At 39.5% G+C, this 15,307-nt stretch overlaps 1 protein-coding gene across 1 annotated transcript; it reads right to left on the bottom strand.

Moving 5' to 3' along the window:
* Positions 1-2,332: 2,332 nt before the first annotated feature.
* On the bottom strand, positions 2,333-10,499 carry LOC122019816 (endonuclease MutS2-like). The gene is made up of 5 exons (XM_042577358.1): positions 9,820-10,499; positions 6,084-7,032; positions 5,468-5,992; positions 4,425-4,883; positions 2,333-2,715 (listed from the first exon to the last, which is right to left on the bottom strand). Exons 1-5 carry the CDS (start codon positions 10,437-10,439, stop codon positions 2,413-2,415), a joined length of 2,856 nt encoding a protein of 951 aa, XP_042433292.1. The 5' UTR covers positions 10,440-10,499; the 3' UTR covers positions 2,333-2,412.
* Positions 10,500-15,307: the final 4,808 nt, after the last annotated feature.

The following is a 15,307-nucleotide window of genomic DNA, read 5'->3' as shown; positions in this document are numbered from 1 at the left end:
CGGAGTAGGCATGAGTCCGAAAGTCGAAGCGAGTGATGTTTTAGAACTGTTGGTCGAAGTCCTTTTTATAGGTCATCTCCCAGCGCCCGGACCACCCCTAAGCGCCTGGAATACTGACAATGTGGCTGTGCTTCGACGAAACACAATCTCTAAAATTTCATCTATTTTCGAGTGCCCGGACTAGTCCAGGCGTCTGGAATTGACGTGCCAACCAGTGTTCGCCACCTCAGTCAGTCACTTGCTGTTTCGCCTCCTTGCCCAGAAGCCTGGACCACCTCTGAGGGCTCGGACCAAGTCTGGGTGCCTGGAACCCTTTTTAACCACTTTGCAGTTTAGATTCCCTGTAAAATACGTTAGTCCCATAAATAAAAATTACCTTGCAAAACAGAGTTAGCACATTAAAAATATGATCAATTTATGACTTAGATCCTATCTTCCAAAATCAGGAACTAATCATGGTCTCAACTTAAACTTCCCAAATGGATCTAAACTGGATTATGCCTATAGTCCCACCAGAACTTCTCTTCACTGGATTTTTCTCCTCGAGTGACTTACCTCACTTACCATTTGTAGTCAATTGACTTGCCTTTTAACCTACTAGGTCTTCCCGTTAGTTGTCAGGTCCGCAGACTCAACTGGACTTCGACCAGCTGTCAGGTCCCGTAAACCCAGCTGGACTTCTCGCCAGATATCAAGTCACTCTTTGACCTATCTAGACTTCGTGATAGTTATCAAGTCCTCAGACTTAACTAGGCTTCAGCCTGATATCAGATCCTCTAGATTCATTAATTTGTACACATTTAATAAAAAAATTAGATAAATATAACACTTAATTTTAATTTATTTATCATTTATAAAAATCCACCATGAATACTTACCATACTAACAATCCTCACATTTATATTGGGTCAAATCATACCCAATTCTATATTGGCTATGCACAATTGTAAGCTAAGCTTGTATAGGTGGCGCAATTCTCTATTGGCTATGCACGATTAGGACTGACTACCATTTTTCTTAAAAGCAATTAATCATAATAAAGTTAAAAAATAAACTGAAATATTAGTTCCTTCTGCATATATCAAAATATTAGTTCTATACTTAATATAAACTGAAATGAAATATAAATATAATGGTGCAACAAGAATATCTTTGTCAAAGATAAATTCTATTAATAATTACATATATGTATATACACTATATAGTAAAAAACGCATTAGTATATCTAACATATACAGCATTTAAAGAGTTAAGAGAGTTAAATATATAAAGAGCATTAAATTCAAATATAAAGCCATTAATAATTTTCTATAATATTTACACTTTTGATATGTTCGTTAAAGGTTTTTGGTGGTCCCGAGGATATGATATTGCGGTAGAATATCTAGATTATCACTTAGGTATCCGTACTTTGATGGTATTACGGTAAAATATCTACATTATCACTTAGGTATCCGTAGTTTGATTCTCAACTATAACATATTTATAGGAATTTTCCTCTAAATGAGAGCGCAACTAAAACATGTTGAACTTCTGGGCTGATCGCTGTGTACGTTTCCTAATTTACCCTGGTGACCGATGGAAAACTTTTATGGGACCGGACCGATTATCTCAAAAATTATTAATGAGACTAACTGAAATCATTATTTTTTAAAAAAATAATTTTGATGACAAATTTTTAGTTAATTCGCAATCATAAAATTAAAGTTATTGCACTCAATTGACATATTTTTTTTTTAAACTTGTTCTTTAACAATGAAATATTTCAATTTCATATGCTTTTTGAATACCAATGCAATATTATCAAAATAAATTTTTAATAACTTAGTAATATTGTCGACTACTCTAAGTTTCAAAATAAAATTTTGCAATTATAATCTATGAATAATAGCCTTAAAGTATACCGCAAACTCATGCAATAATGGCTAACTTTATCATCTTTCTATTTTTTTTTCTCATCACGTGGAGATTGAAGTTAATTCTGAACTTGAGGACAAACTTAAATCTTAAAAAGATTATCATTGTAATTTGGTTTTACTCAAATAAATTGAAATTTTAAAATTTCATGAGGATAATAATATTTAACATTTTTTTGCATCAATTATTATTTTTTAAAAAAATGAGACTTCTAATTCTGCAATCTCCAAGATAAATGAACATAAATTTTAAGCATTTTCTTATTTATTCAAAAACGATTGTATTTATTATATATATTAATTAATTTGTAAGCCCACTTGGATCTTCCAAAAGTCAACCTAGGTAAACTTGATGGAGAACACCATGGTGTTTACTTATGATTTTAAAAAAATAATTAAAAAAAATACAAAGTCCCTTTTGAAACTCCATTTCAATCTTCCATTTCCTTTTTATCCTTTACATATACTGAATAGCAGTGGAATAAATACACAAGTGTTATTTGATATAAGCAATTGTACATCCATAGTTCACTGAGCTTTCTTCTTCGTACTTTGCTACTCGAGGATGATTCCTAAGTATCTGAAGAGCACACTCCTTCACAGCTCCAGTTCCCATTCCATGGACGATGAAGAGAACCTGGTACGGTCTGCATGTTGAGATGGCCATCTGAAGACGAAGTGAAGCCTCCTCTACTCGCATGCCGCGTAGGTCCACAGTGTTCTTTGATATCTTCACAGCCGGTCCGAAAGAAGCCTCCTCATTCTTGGTTGTCTGCATTGCAGTTGCTCTATTCCTTGTCTTCAACCACAGTAGCTCATCAGAGTATAATATAAGTGAACAATAATTACAAGTGTGAGTCAAGCTGATTGCACGAATAAGATATTTTGTATCATACATGAATTCACTGTTCATATGAAAGATTTAATGAAATATTGAACACTTTATATGAAAGCCATGTGTTCCAATTTTACAAGTAATAACTGAAGGGAAAAAAAATCCGTTTGTTGGACTTAATCAGTCCAATCCATCATCCTCCACATGGAGGAGGGGGATGTCGGTGTATAGCAAATGCCAATTGGTCCTTTCGGCAGAAATGTTAGGACACGGTGGAGGTGTTGCACTTAGAAAATGCAGAATACAAGAATCTAGTAGCATTCTAAACTTATAAACCATTGGTTTACTATTGATTGTTCCATTTCCTCTTTTGAAACCCCTGACTATGGGAACACATCACAGGATTGGTTAACTGAGGACATGAATTTTTGAGTCTCCGCTCATGCTTATACCATTCTAGCATCGCTCATCCCTTTGACTATTGACAAAGCTATCTTATGCAACAAAAAAGGATTCATCCTTGAGAATGTAAGAAAGTTTGTTGTCAATGGATCAGAATCATGGTTTGTCAACTACTAGCAATTAACGTTTAGGGAACGTACACTACCTTTCCCTAAAAGCTTAATTTGCCCCACCAATGGTGTGCAACCAAGGCCCAATGAGTTTTTTGTATTTTCCCTATAGAGCAAGAATCCATGGTCCACCTAGGTTGAAAATGAGTTCTCCAAATTAGCTCATCAGTGTGTAAATCCAAAGGCTGGAATTTGCAAGGAGAAAGTATGTTGTTGCTCTAAAAAGAGAGGAGAATGCATCAAACAAGCATAAACTTAACCCTGTTATAGACTCGTTCAGACCCTTTGGTTGGATGATGTCCCTTGGGCTCACCCATCCCATCTTAATTTGGACTCTTTGTTTGTTTGGTCAATTAAGGCTGCACTAGTTTGATGCTCTAGTTCATAGACACAACCTTTTATGAGAAAAAAATGATTAACCAGACTGGGTAACGTCGAGCCTGGGGTGACCGGCCCGACCCCACGGAAGTTTCCCACCGGCCATTAGGGTAAATCGGGAAGCGCTCGCAGTGGGCAGCCCAGGAGCCCAACATCGTTTAGTTGCGTGCCCCATTTGGAGGAAAAATTCTTGCAAATTCACCATAGCTGGGGCTCGAACCGCGGGTGCATGGGTGACAACCTGAATGCCCTGCCACTGCACCATAACCTCGGGGGCAACTCATGACCCAACTCATGACAAGTGAGTATGAGCAAAGTGTGTCAATAATGAGCCATATTGTCTCATGTCCACCACATTAGCTTTATTTGTAATGTGCAACCATGAGCATTATGTTTAAGGTTCATTGCAGTGGATCCCACTACTCGTACATTGCACATGACTCTCACCATGTGCAATACACCTGGTGCCCCTACTACACTTTTTTTTTTTCAAAATATAATTTATAAGTACAATTATACTTAAATGGCCCAATCGTCCTCAAAAAACTAGAGGTGAGAATGAGCTCCAACAGCTTTCTTATTCTTCTTCATTTCTCTATGTTTTGAGAACCTTTTTTGAAAAAAATTGTGTATTTTGAAAAATTCCAAGGTGTATGCTAAGAACCAAATAAATATTGGAAAGCCAAAATGTAATAAGTGCAATGGATGAACTTTCTTGCATACCTGTACTCTTCGTTCCACACCAGAATTGTTCACCCGAATCAGTCCACTTTCAACCAATTTCATATCATTCCTCTTAACACGTACCTTCACTTTTCCATACTGGACGGTAGTAATGCCATCTGCTACTGGTGCTTCAACCACAGTGGCTAACTTTCCTCCTAACCCTTTAACATATACTTGATCTCCAATCTGTGGTAGATAACTATTATTCTTTGCACTCTCATATATTGAATCCTCTTCAGGATGGTGTGCTAAAACAACAGAGGCAATAGCTGCTTCTGATTCTCGGAGAAGTGAACTAAACTGATCAAGACTTGCAGTTTGAAGATGATTCTCGAAGTCCTTGATTATGGAATCCATTTGCAACTTAACATTTTTTAGTTCCTGTTGTGCCAATTGAGCTTCCCTTGCCTTTAAAGTGGCCACTCGCTTATCAATATCTTCAGCCTCCGATTGTATCTATACAATTCAATAACAAAAATAAAATAAAGCATGGATTAAAAGAAGCAAAACTAGTGAAAGAAACAGGGATACAATGGCACTTTGTTGTAGTGTCCAACATCATGTTATAATTGAGATGGCAACATAAAAAAGGGAAGTAGGAAAAAAATCTACATGCAAATTCTATACGATTGTATTTGTTGTCTCTACATTTCTGTGCTGTGTTAGATCTGAGAAGTGAAGAAAGGTTGCCCGACTCTTAAGTGAAAGTCAAGATAGTCCTGCAGATACTAAAATCCTATCAAGTTTAGTCTGCAATAAGCTGGAGGTGCAACTATGTAAGAGATATTGCAATTGGATAACCAATGATGGTAATGGAGTTAATTTATGCCTTCCTATATATGGAATGAATGAAGGCTAAGTTCTGAAATCAAGTCATTTACAAACTAAAGGAACGTGCAACGGAATTATTACCATACTTAGCAATTGAAAGAGATCTAGCCTTCAGAAGCATAGGACCAAAGCTTACACAATAGTTAACCCATCATTTGCATGTGCACAACAAAATGGAAAATTCTTGCTGCATTACTCTACAGTTGTACCTCCAAATACAGCTTCTTTACTTCTTCAAGAACAAATTCAGCTTCATTGGCCTGAATCGCTAAGAGCTCTCTTTCTTCCGATAAAGACTGGTAGAGTGAACCTTGTCTTTCCTTTTCTTTATCAGGCTCTAATTTCTTAACCCATTCTTTGGCACGATTTAAGACCTTTTCATCAAAGCCAATAGATTTAGCAATACTCAAAGCATTTGAATTACCAATACTCCCCCACAGAATATGGAAGGTAGGTTGCAAAGTCTCTAAACAAAACTCCATGGCAGCATTCTCAAATCGAGAATCACCAGATTTCAGGTGACTTAAGTCAGCATAATGGGTAGTAACAACAGCTAAGTTTACATTATTGGCGAGGTGAAGGAGTATGCTTGTTGAGAGAGCAACACCTTCTGATGGATCAGTACCACTTCCAATCTCATCAATCAGTACAAGTGAATTTTTTGAAGCAATCTCTATTATTTTGCAGATACGCGATATATGCCCGCTGAAAGTAGACAAATTATGCTCCAAGGACTTCAATTAGAAAATAAGAGTTTCAGAAACATATGGGTTTTGATTGCGGAAATGTAATGGATATCATATCTTCAGAAGTGAAAGAAACTACCTGATGATCACCGATATCAGCAAGAATCTGGTCAAACCATGGCAGTTTTGGCCTATCCTTAGCTGACAAAAAAAAACCTGCTTTTGCCATTAGAGATGCCAATCCCAAGGTTTTCATACTTGCAGTTTTACCTCCAGTATTAGGTCCAGATATCACAACCATTCTAGTAGAACTTTTTATCCTAAAGTCCACAGGGACAGGAGTTTCAAATTCAAGAAATTCTTTAGGGTCCATTGAATTATTCATCCTACCAAACATTTTAGAACTTCCATCTCTTTCTGAAGAAGAATACAAAGATCTAAGGGAAGGTTCAAGAAGCAGAGGATGCTGAATGTTTTTTATATCGACTGCCAATGAATCCCTTGCTATGACTGCTTTGGACTTTTCAAATCCCTGACTAAAGAATGGACGAACACCACCTAACCACAAGGCATGTGCACCTCTAGCAACAGCAAGATCCAATTCTAGAATTTTCTCCATTAGATTACCAATTTTTTTTTCTGCATCAGCTATTTCAGAAGTTAGTAAACAAAGAATAGCCAGTTCCTCTGTTTTCTCTTCATTGAAAAGTCTAACTTCCATGTTGTTAAGCTCAATTGCATCTCTAGGTTCAATAAAGTATGTTGCTCCAGAGCTGCTGGAACTCAGAACAATACCTTCAGGAAGCAGAGACTTGTGTGAAGCCTTGATACCAACACACATTCTAGATCGTCGCTTTGTAACTAGAGGACTGTCAATGCCGCCAGACTGAAAAACCTTGATAGACACTTCTTTTAAAAGTGACTCCAGCTTCTCCATGTTATGCCTTCTCTCAAACCTGATAAATTCCAGTTTCGTGCTAGCTCGATCCAAAACCACAGAAAGTTTACAGTCGATACAAAATCCTATTCGGTTTGTCAATTCTTCTAGAAAATCACAATCTTGCAGTATCTCTAGAAGAGCAGAGTACCTGTTCATTGCAAATTCATTTTCAACTTATGCCCAAACAACAAAAACAAACATTTTGTTAAGAAAATATTTGTCATTAACAATGCTGAAATGAGAGAAAAGTCAAATTTTCACCTGTAATTTCCTTCATAGCATAATTAGACTTCTAGTTGTATTTTATTTGATTTTTTTAGTGTGTTACTGCTATTTTCACTTAATTTAATTATTAATCAACTAGATTATTTTCTACTGTTCCATGAGCTTATTGTCTTAGCTGATTTCTATAAGGAATTGTTCAATACTTTCACTATGTTATTTTTAGGCATACCATAGTGCCAAATCATCAAACAGAAAGTTCACAACTCTTTGTACAAATTAAAGCATATTGTAGCTTAGACCAGAAATAGACGATGTCAAATATCTTGAAGGTCTTGAATTGAAGACATATGATCACATTTGTATATTAGGAATAGAAATTTATGTTTAGGAGTGAGATTCCACCATAGAACAACGGAGCACATTTTTTGAGTCATGTCTTTCATACATCCTGAGTGTAAATTTTCATATCAATTCTCAATTAAATGTTTATCCCTTCTATAATTGTTGATGCAGGAGTATACTGGCCTCTTTCTTGTTGCTCTCACTTGATTAATTTCTCATGGTTAAGCTTCTTTTCCTCGCATTATGTTTTTCTTCCTATTAGTATATCTATGATACCATGCCCTTTCTTTATGTTATGTTTCCCCTCCTATTAGTATACCTATGATACAATACCCTAGAGAAACTTAGGGCTTAATAAAGGAGATCTTGTTAACGAAATCTTTGGAAGAAAAGAAAGAAATTCGGGAAGAATTCAAAACACCATGCAGATTTTACCATCTCTTTCAAAGGTCAACAAGACTTAGGATTGGCAACAGTAGGACGAGGCCAACCTCAACTGGTGGAATCAATGTGTGTGTGAGGGACAAGTAGTATGATGACTTGTGACACTCTCTAGGTCTATATATATATATATATTATTTCTGTTGTGTACTCGTATCCTTGACATGAATGTACATACACAAGCATCCTTGAACAACTAATGGGGGATTGTTTTTACATGAGAATTGTGATTAAGAGGTGTCATCTATTCACCCCCTCCCCCTCTAGCTAGAAATTCCATTGATTCTAAAGAAGATCATTTTAGTGATTATGGAGAGACTTTCGTTGAATGAGTTTATCACTGCTATGAGGTGGTTAAAGATTTTTTAAAGGAAGTAATGAAAAAAATATACTCTTGTCGCTGACCAACACCGGCAAGCAAAGGAACTAGACTAGAGAAGAATGATTTGCTACTTATGCATTTCCTAAAGGGTGCATACCCTATTGAAATGCTAGGAATTTGGACTCTGTACTAGTTTTTAAAATGGCTATGAGATTATTAATATATGGACGAATGGATCAAAACCACGGAGGTGCATTGGATTTTAGTGTTCTTTTTTTTTCCAAGCAAAGAAGGGTGATGCAAAAAAAAGGCATTAATAATTGTCACTTGCATTTAAATTAATAATGAGCATCTGAAAAAGGGATCTTCTGCCCACAAAAGAAGTTAGACAAAGACTAATGATGCTGAGGAAGGTGGCATAAGAATAGAGTGAGGAAGGAGAAGTTGTGACAGAAACAATGGGTAGAGACTCTTCTTGATGGTGATGTATATGTAATGACGGTGTCACATAGGGGGTTTGCACATAGGAGATGTAAGGCACTTTCTGATGAGTGCTACTTGGTAGAGATTATTAATCATAGAAGGTGACTAGGCCGGTTGTAGTGGCAACTGGCCAACACTACCTGCAAAGAGTGAGAACTAGGGAGTAATATTTGATGAGATTGTGTGTTTTTAGAATGGCTTCTCTTGCACTCCTTTCTTAAAGGACATTTCACTTCCTCTCCCCCTTTTAACCACTGCATCTTCTATATATATTTAACTCTTCTCCTTTTTATCCAATCTCCTTAGGGTTTAGGGTTTGTTACTCCATCATATCGCCGCAATTATAATAACATCTAAACACACTTTATTTCTTTCTTAATTGCATATGAGGCAGAGCTACGCCCTACTTCCATTAGTGAATTGGGTGGCATTCTCTGTTACTGAGCAGTAGCAAGGATCATCCATGTTAAATAATGATGTCAAACTTGGCAACAAAAGAGTTTAAACCAAGCAAGAGAGTTTGAACCTGTGACAAATTAGCAAGGAAAAAAGGTAGTGATTGACAAAAATAAGGCAACAATAGTAGGTTTGTTGGTGGCGGAATTATAGTAGATAACAAAGGATTTTACCTAGGCCCAAATCAAATGAAGTTGGATTTCAGATCAATTGGAAATAGTTCGGGCCAGCCAGAGTAAGGCTGAATTTGTTGACAAAGAGGCGAAGAATGGTGGACTGATGAGGGGAGGGGAGACCAACTAAGTTTGTTAGTGGCTTCCTGTCAATTGAAATAAAGGGGGAAAAAAAAGAACAAGGGAATACAAATCTATCTCTATACAGGTAAACAAAATGTGAATAAATTATCAACACACTGTCATTTAATTGATCTTTTTCACATGCTGGTGGTAGTTATGCAGATATGAGAAGTGTTTAAACACTAAAATAGCTACTTGGGAGTTGCGAAGGATTACTATAGGCTACCATAAGTGTCATTATAGGGATAAGTATTATTATGACAATTATGCTAGGTGTTGGCTTTCTATAGAATGGAAAAATAAAAAAAAAAAAAAGCTTCGGCACTGACCAGCATATCAAAGTTCTAAGAACCTAAGGAGACTTAGTCACCTTCCAGAAGACTCAACATCAGCTGATACTTGCCCCAACTGCTCAAATACCCTTTTGGCTGACCGCAGGCTGCCTTCAATGGCACATAACTGCCTGATACCAAGGATCTCTCCACCAACTGCCGACCTGACAATCTCCGAAACATCATCAATCCCAGAGAAGTCTAACTTTCGTGGAAGTAGCGTAGCCGCCGCCGTCTGGTCCAAAAGCTTCTCGCTTTCCTCTCGATCTCGACCGACCGGCAAACTCCCGCTCTGGCAGACGGCACGGCCCGCGCTCGTTGAGGCAAAAGCGGACACTTGCGCGCAAACGGAGCCCCATTCCAGGATTTCCTCCGTTTCCCGCAGTAGATCCTCGGCTATGCGAATTCTATCGGCGTCGCTGGCAAATCCGGCTTCGATTTTGTTCTTCTTGAGTCTATTTGACGCCCAGGAGAGTTTTGATCCATCCTTGAAGGGCTTCAAAACCCTAAGTCTAAGGTCGACGGAGCTTGAAAAATTGAAGGGGCAAAGCAACTCAGACTTGGGAATGTTACAGTTGGGAGAGGCGAATGCAGGGAAATCAGAGGTGAAGAGATTTGGAGGTTTCATGAGGCGGAGGAAGGAATTGAAGGCTTCCATGGGGGAAAAACAAAAAGGAGGAAGTTTTGGATTGGGTCTGGAAGCCGAAAATTGAGGCGACCGTTATCTTATCAATAGGTCGAAGTATGATGCAAATGTTCTATTTACTTCGGATATTTTTTTCATGGTCGATTACTTTTCTACAACTTTTTTACGTATTAGGGCATTTCCAAGATTTTTAAAGATATTTATGAAACTAAAAAAAAATTGAATTAAAAAAAAATAAATCAAGGTGAATATGAGATTTTTATTTTAAGAATAATAGTCTGTTCTTCTCTTTCAAAATTCAAAAAGTGGGTGGGATTGCGATGATGACGAGGGGTCATCAAAAGGGTATGAGGAGACAAAGGTGGCTAGTATAGAGATCAAGGTCAAGATCAAATGTAGTCAAAAGACTTTATGCGGTCGACCAAATTGGATGAGTGAGAACCCTAGTAGGCGTAGCGAGGGTACCGAATGACCATTCTTAGGTAGCGACAACGGGTGTTAAAAAGTAGATGCTAAGTAATGAGTATCCAGTCCTCGCCGATCAGATTTTACGATCAGTTGGACAAAGATAATCACTGACAGTCGGGAAGTAGTGAAGGGGACAAGGCAACAACTCTGAGCGGCACAGCTAAATGGTAATATCCAATCCGAGCGGAGTCTAGTGGGCTAATAGTGGGATCCACTTACATATCTCCTCGTACTCTTTTGGATGTTTGTGCCGCAAACAACAGAACTTGTCCAACATGTAAATCGTACTTTAGAAGCTTACAGTCCATCACATCAGGGATTTACATGTCCAGTTATGGAAATGTGTCAGGGATACTTTTTGAATTGTCTTTTTCCATGACACTTTAGGAAATGTGTATATGCTTTGAGATGCGTACACAGATACTACAATGATACTATAAAAAGGGGTTTCTATCTATAGGTGAAGGTATACGCAACTTCGATATTTCACACGCTCTAGTTACAGTTTTCTACTACTTCATTTGTGGGGATCATTGACTTGATCGTAGGAGGGCCAATGTTGGGAACCCCTTCCCAGCTCGGCACCAACGTCGTTCATGTTGCAGGATCGCGTGAAGTCTTCGCTTTGTCAACCTTTGAGCCACATCCCTAGCTTGTCATCTTCTCCCATTTCGGACAAAATCACATTTGGCGCCGTATGTGAGAATCTACCTGTAGTCAAAATGTGAAAATGAAAGGCACTGGATGACTCACTATCATGATGTTAACTCAAAAAGATTTGAAGATGTTAATACAAGTCCGAGCTGCGAAGATATTGGAACAACAACAGATAGCAACCGATTACCAAGCAAATGACCCCACAACATCGATGACAAGCCAACAAGCTGATCCCAAAGCCCGAGCCGAAAACCCCACCGCTCGCAAGCTTAACAACAAGCCAACTGGCGCCTTTGGAGAAGCGTCAAACGCGTCGATCCCATATCACCGGGTGTTATTCTGCACACCCTCAGAGGAGCAAGGCCGAGCGGAAAGGGCACAAGAGTCTTCTTCAGAGGATGCGCCTGTTTGGGACGGGCGGAAAGGCAAAGCACCCTAGGTTCGATGACTCTCTTAAGCATATCAATAGGCAATTTTCTCAAAAGATCCTGGACGACCAACTGCCACTTCACTACATACCATTGACAATTAGAGAATACACAGGAGTAACCAACCTTGAGGATCACCTGATCAAATTCGACAACATGACCATGCTCCACCAGTATACCGATGGAGTCAAGTGCTGAGTATTCCTCACCACGCTCTCCGGATCAGCATAGAGGTAGTTCAAGCGACTGCTGATCGGATCCATATGTAGTTTTAAAGACTTCCAAATGACATTCTTCCAACACTTTACAAGTAGCCGCTGCTATCAAAAGACGAATGCCAACTTGTTCGCGGTCAAACAAGGGCCCAATGAAGCATTGTGGACCTATATTAAGAGGTTTAACCAAGTGATCATGGAAATCCCATCAGCCAGTCCAGAAATTTTGGTAAGTTGGTCATGGAAGTCCCATCAGCCACTCTAGAAATCTTAGTAAGTTCTTTTTCCCAAATTACAGATGGCGATTCCTTTCGCTCACTCATCCAGAAGTCTCTAAGAGACTTCGATCACTTGCTCGGGTAGGCTAACAAATACATCAACGTCGAGGAGGTCCAGATAGCTTGGAAGAAGGAAGTGATTCCTGAGCCAGCTGTTGTCCTAGAGCGCCGAGCGACCTATATGTTGCGCCCAAAGGATGTCCACATATCTCCACAATGACATGATATTGTCCACTTTAGGCTTAGACTCTCATGGCTTTTCTCTTGGGCTCTACCCAAAAGGTCTCATGCCAATAGAGATATGTTGCATCCTTTTAACCCCATGATCTTTACCAAATCTTTCCAATGTGGAACTTTGATTGAACCCCAACAATCCTCCTCTCAAACAAAGGACCACAATTACTCTCATGGTCCGGGCCTTCCTGCGAGCATCTGGTCACTCTGACCTGCTCTGGGCCTCCCCGTAAGAATCCGCATCCGGTCACCTTGACCTACTTCGGGCCTCCCCGTGAGCATTCGACCACCTTGACCTGCTTCGGGCCTCACTGCGAGCATCCGGTCACCCTAACCTACTCGCCTCCCCGCGAGTATCTAGTCACCTTGACCTGCTCCAGGCCTCCCGCAAGCATCCAGTCATCCTTGTTGGTGCAATCATGCCCTAGAAGTTTCAATGTGTTGACAATTATTTAAGTTTAGGTTAATACGTTGGATCTAACATACAGTGTGAGTTTGCAGGAGAAGTTCTTGCAGGTCGGAAGACAGGATGCAAGGCAAGAGAAGTCCAAGAAGGTCGAGGACCGGATTCTTGGCAGAAGAATCCTTGCAGGTTTGAAGACCGGATGCAAGGCAAGAGAAGTCCAAGAAGGTTGAGGACCGGATTCTTGGCAAAAGAAGTTTCTGCAGGTCATAAAGCTGGATGCATGATCCCTTACGTATCAGAAATCGATTGGAAAATCGATTTAGATACGGCTGTGAGGCAGAATGCCTCTGGATCGATCAGTCGATCAATTGGAAGGAAGCCAATCGATCGACCGATCGATTGGGAAGGCTCTGCGCGAAGCACAGAGTGCTTCTGGATCGATCAGCCGATCGATTGGGGGAATCCAATCGATCGAACGATCGATCCAGGAAGCTTCTGTGTGAAGCACAGAATGCTTCTGGATCAGCCGATTGATTGGGGCAGTCCAATCGATCGAGCGATCGATCCAGGAAGCCTCTGTGCGTAGTACAGATTTCCCTTGGATCGATCAGCCGATCGATTGAGGTTACTCAATCGATCAGGCGATCGATCCACAGAGCTGCGATCTCACGAGCAGTGGTCTGAATCGATTCAAGAATTGCACCGATAGATTCAAACTCAAGTGAAGCAATCTAAGCCGTTGATCGTGACGCGATGGTGTCCAACGGATACTTATGAATCGATCCAAATATGACTCCGATCGATTTACGGCGACGGCTACGTGAGAAACGACTAGTTTTCTCAATGTTTAAAGGCATGAAAGAAAAAGAAAAGAGACAAGAAAACAAAGAAATACTGTTCTATTGCTCTCCAAGGTCTCAACTCTCTCAAGTGCTCAAGATCTTCAAAAGGTGCTCAAGTTCAGAATCTCTCTCTCGCTACTTTCTCAAATCTCACGCAGCGAAGAAGAAGTCTTTTCTAAAGTTTGTAACATTTCTTTTCTTCTTCATTGTGGTGAGTGTGATTCTTTACTTTGGAGAGGGAGGGTTGTAACTGTGTAAGGTTTCTCCACCTTTGGTGTGATTCCGAGAAGGAGGGTTTTTGATAGTGGAAGAGTGTGAGTGGTGTGGATCCTTGGACTAGTCACCTTCTTGGGGAGGTGGATACCAAGTAAATATCCGAGTTAGCATTGCCTTCGAGTTTCCGCTCCGCAAAATCAAGTTGATCAAGAAAACGAAGTGACCCCCCTCTAGCTCAACCGATCCTAACAAGTGGTATCAGAGCATTGGTTTGCTTTTGAGGATTCATCGCCAAGAAAACACAAATTAAAGAGCTACAAGATGTCTTTGAAGGAGGGACATAGCATTTCACGACCATCATTCTATGAAGGCAGTAATTTCGCGTATTGGAAGAGCCGCATGGAACACTATCTTATGACTGAGATTGACATGTGGTTCTCAATCACGAAGGGATTCACGACGCCAACCGAAAATGGAAGAATGCTTGAATCATCAAGGTGGACTGTTGAACAAAAAATGAAGGCTCAAGCAAATGCAAAGGCGATTGTGACTCTCCAATGTGGATTAAGCTCGGAACAACTCAACAAGGTTGGACCTTTCAAGAGTGCCAAGGATTTATGGGATAAGCTCATTGAGCTAAATGAAGGCACCAATGATTCAAGAATTGCAAAGAGAGATCTCTTGATAAACCAACTCCAAAATTTTACAATGAAGGAGGGAGAAACGGTAAGTTCACTACATGGGAGGTTCAAGGAACTCCTAAACGGTCTTCATTCAGTTGGAGAGAGTGTAGAGAACCGAGACCTCATAAGGTATGCTTTAAAATTCTTCCCAAGAAACTCATTATGGTCATCCATGGTGGATGCCTATAAGGTATCAAGGGATTTGTCAATAGTAAAGTTGGATGAATTGTTTTGTGAACTTGAATTACATGAGCAAGTTAACACAAGCCACAAAGAGAAAGGTATAGCTTTAGTTGCAGGTGAAAAGAGCAAAAAGAAGCACAAGGAAAAGAAAAAGGAGAAGAAGGAGTCATCTTCCGAATCTGAACAAAATAGTGATAGTGATAGTGATGAAGAGCTATCATCTAGTGAAATGACAAACTTTGTTTGAAGAATGATGAGACATTCAAGGAA

The sequence above is a fragment of the Zingiber officinale genome, chromosome 9A (genome assembly GCF_018446385.1).
Source record: "Zingiber officinale cultivar Zhangliang chromosome 9A, Zo_v1.1, whole genome shotgun sequence".
NCBI lineage: Eukaryota > Viridiplantae > Streptophyta > Magnoliopsida > Zingiberales > Zingiberaceae > Zingiber > Zingiber officinale.
Note: the sequence above shows the minus strand (reverse complement) of the source record. Positions and strands in the feature narration are given on the sequence as shown.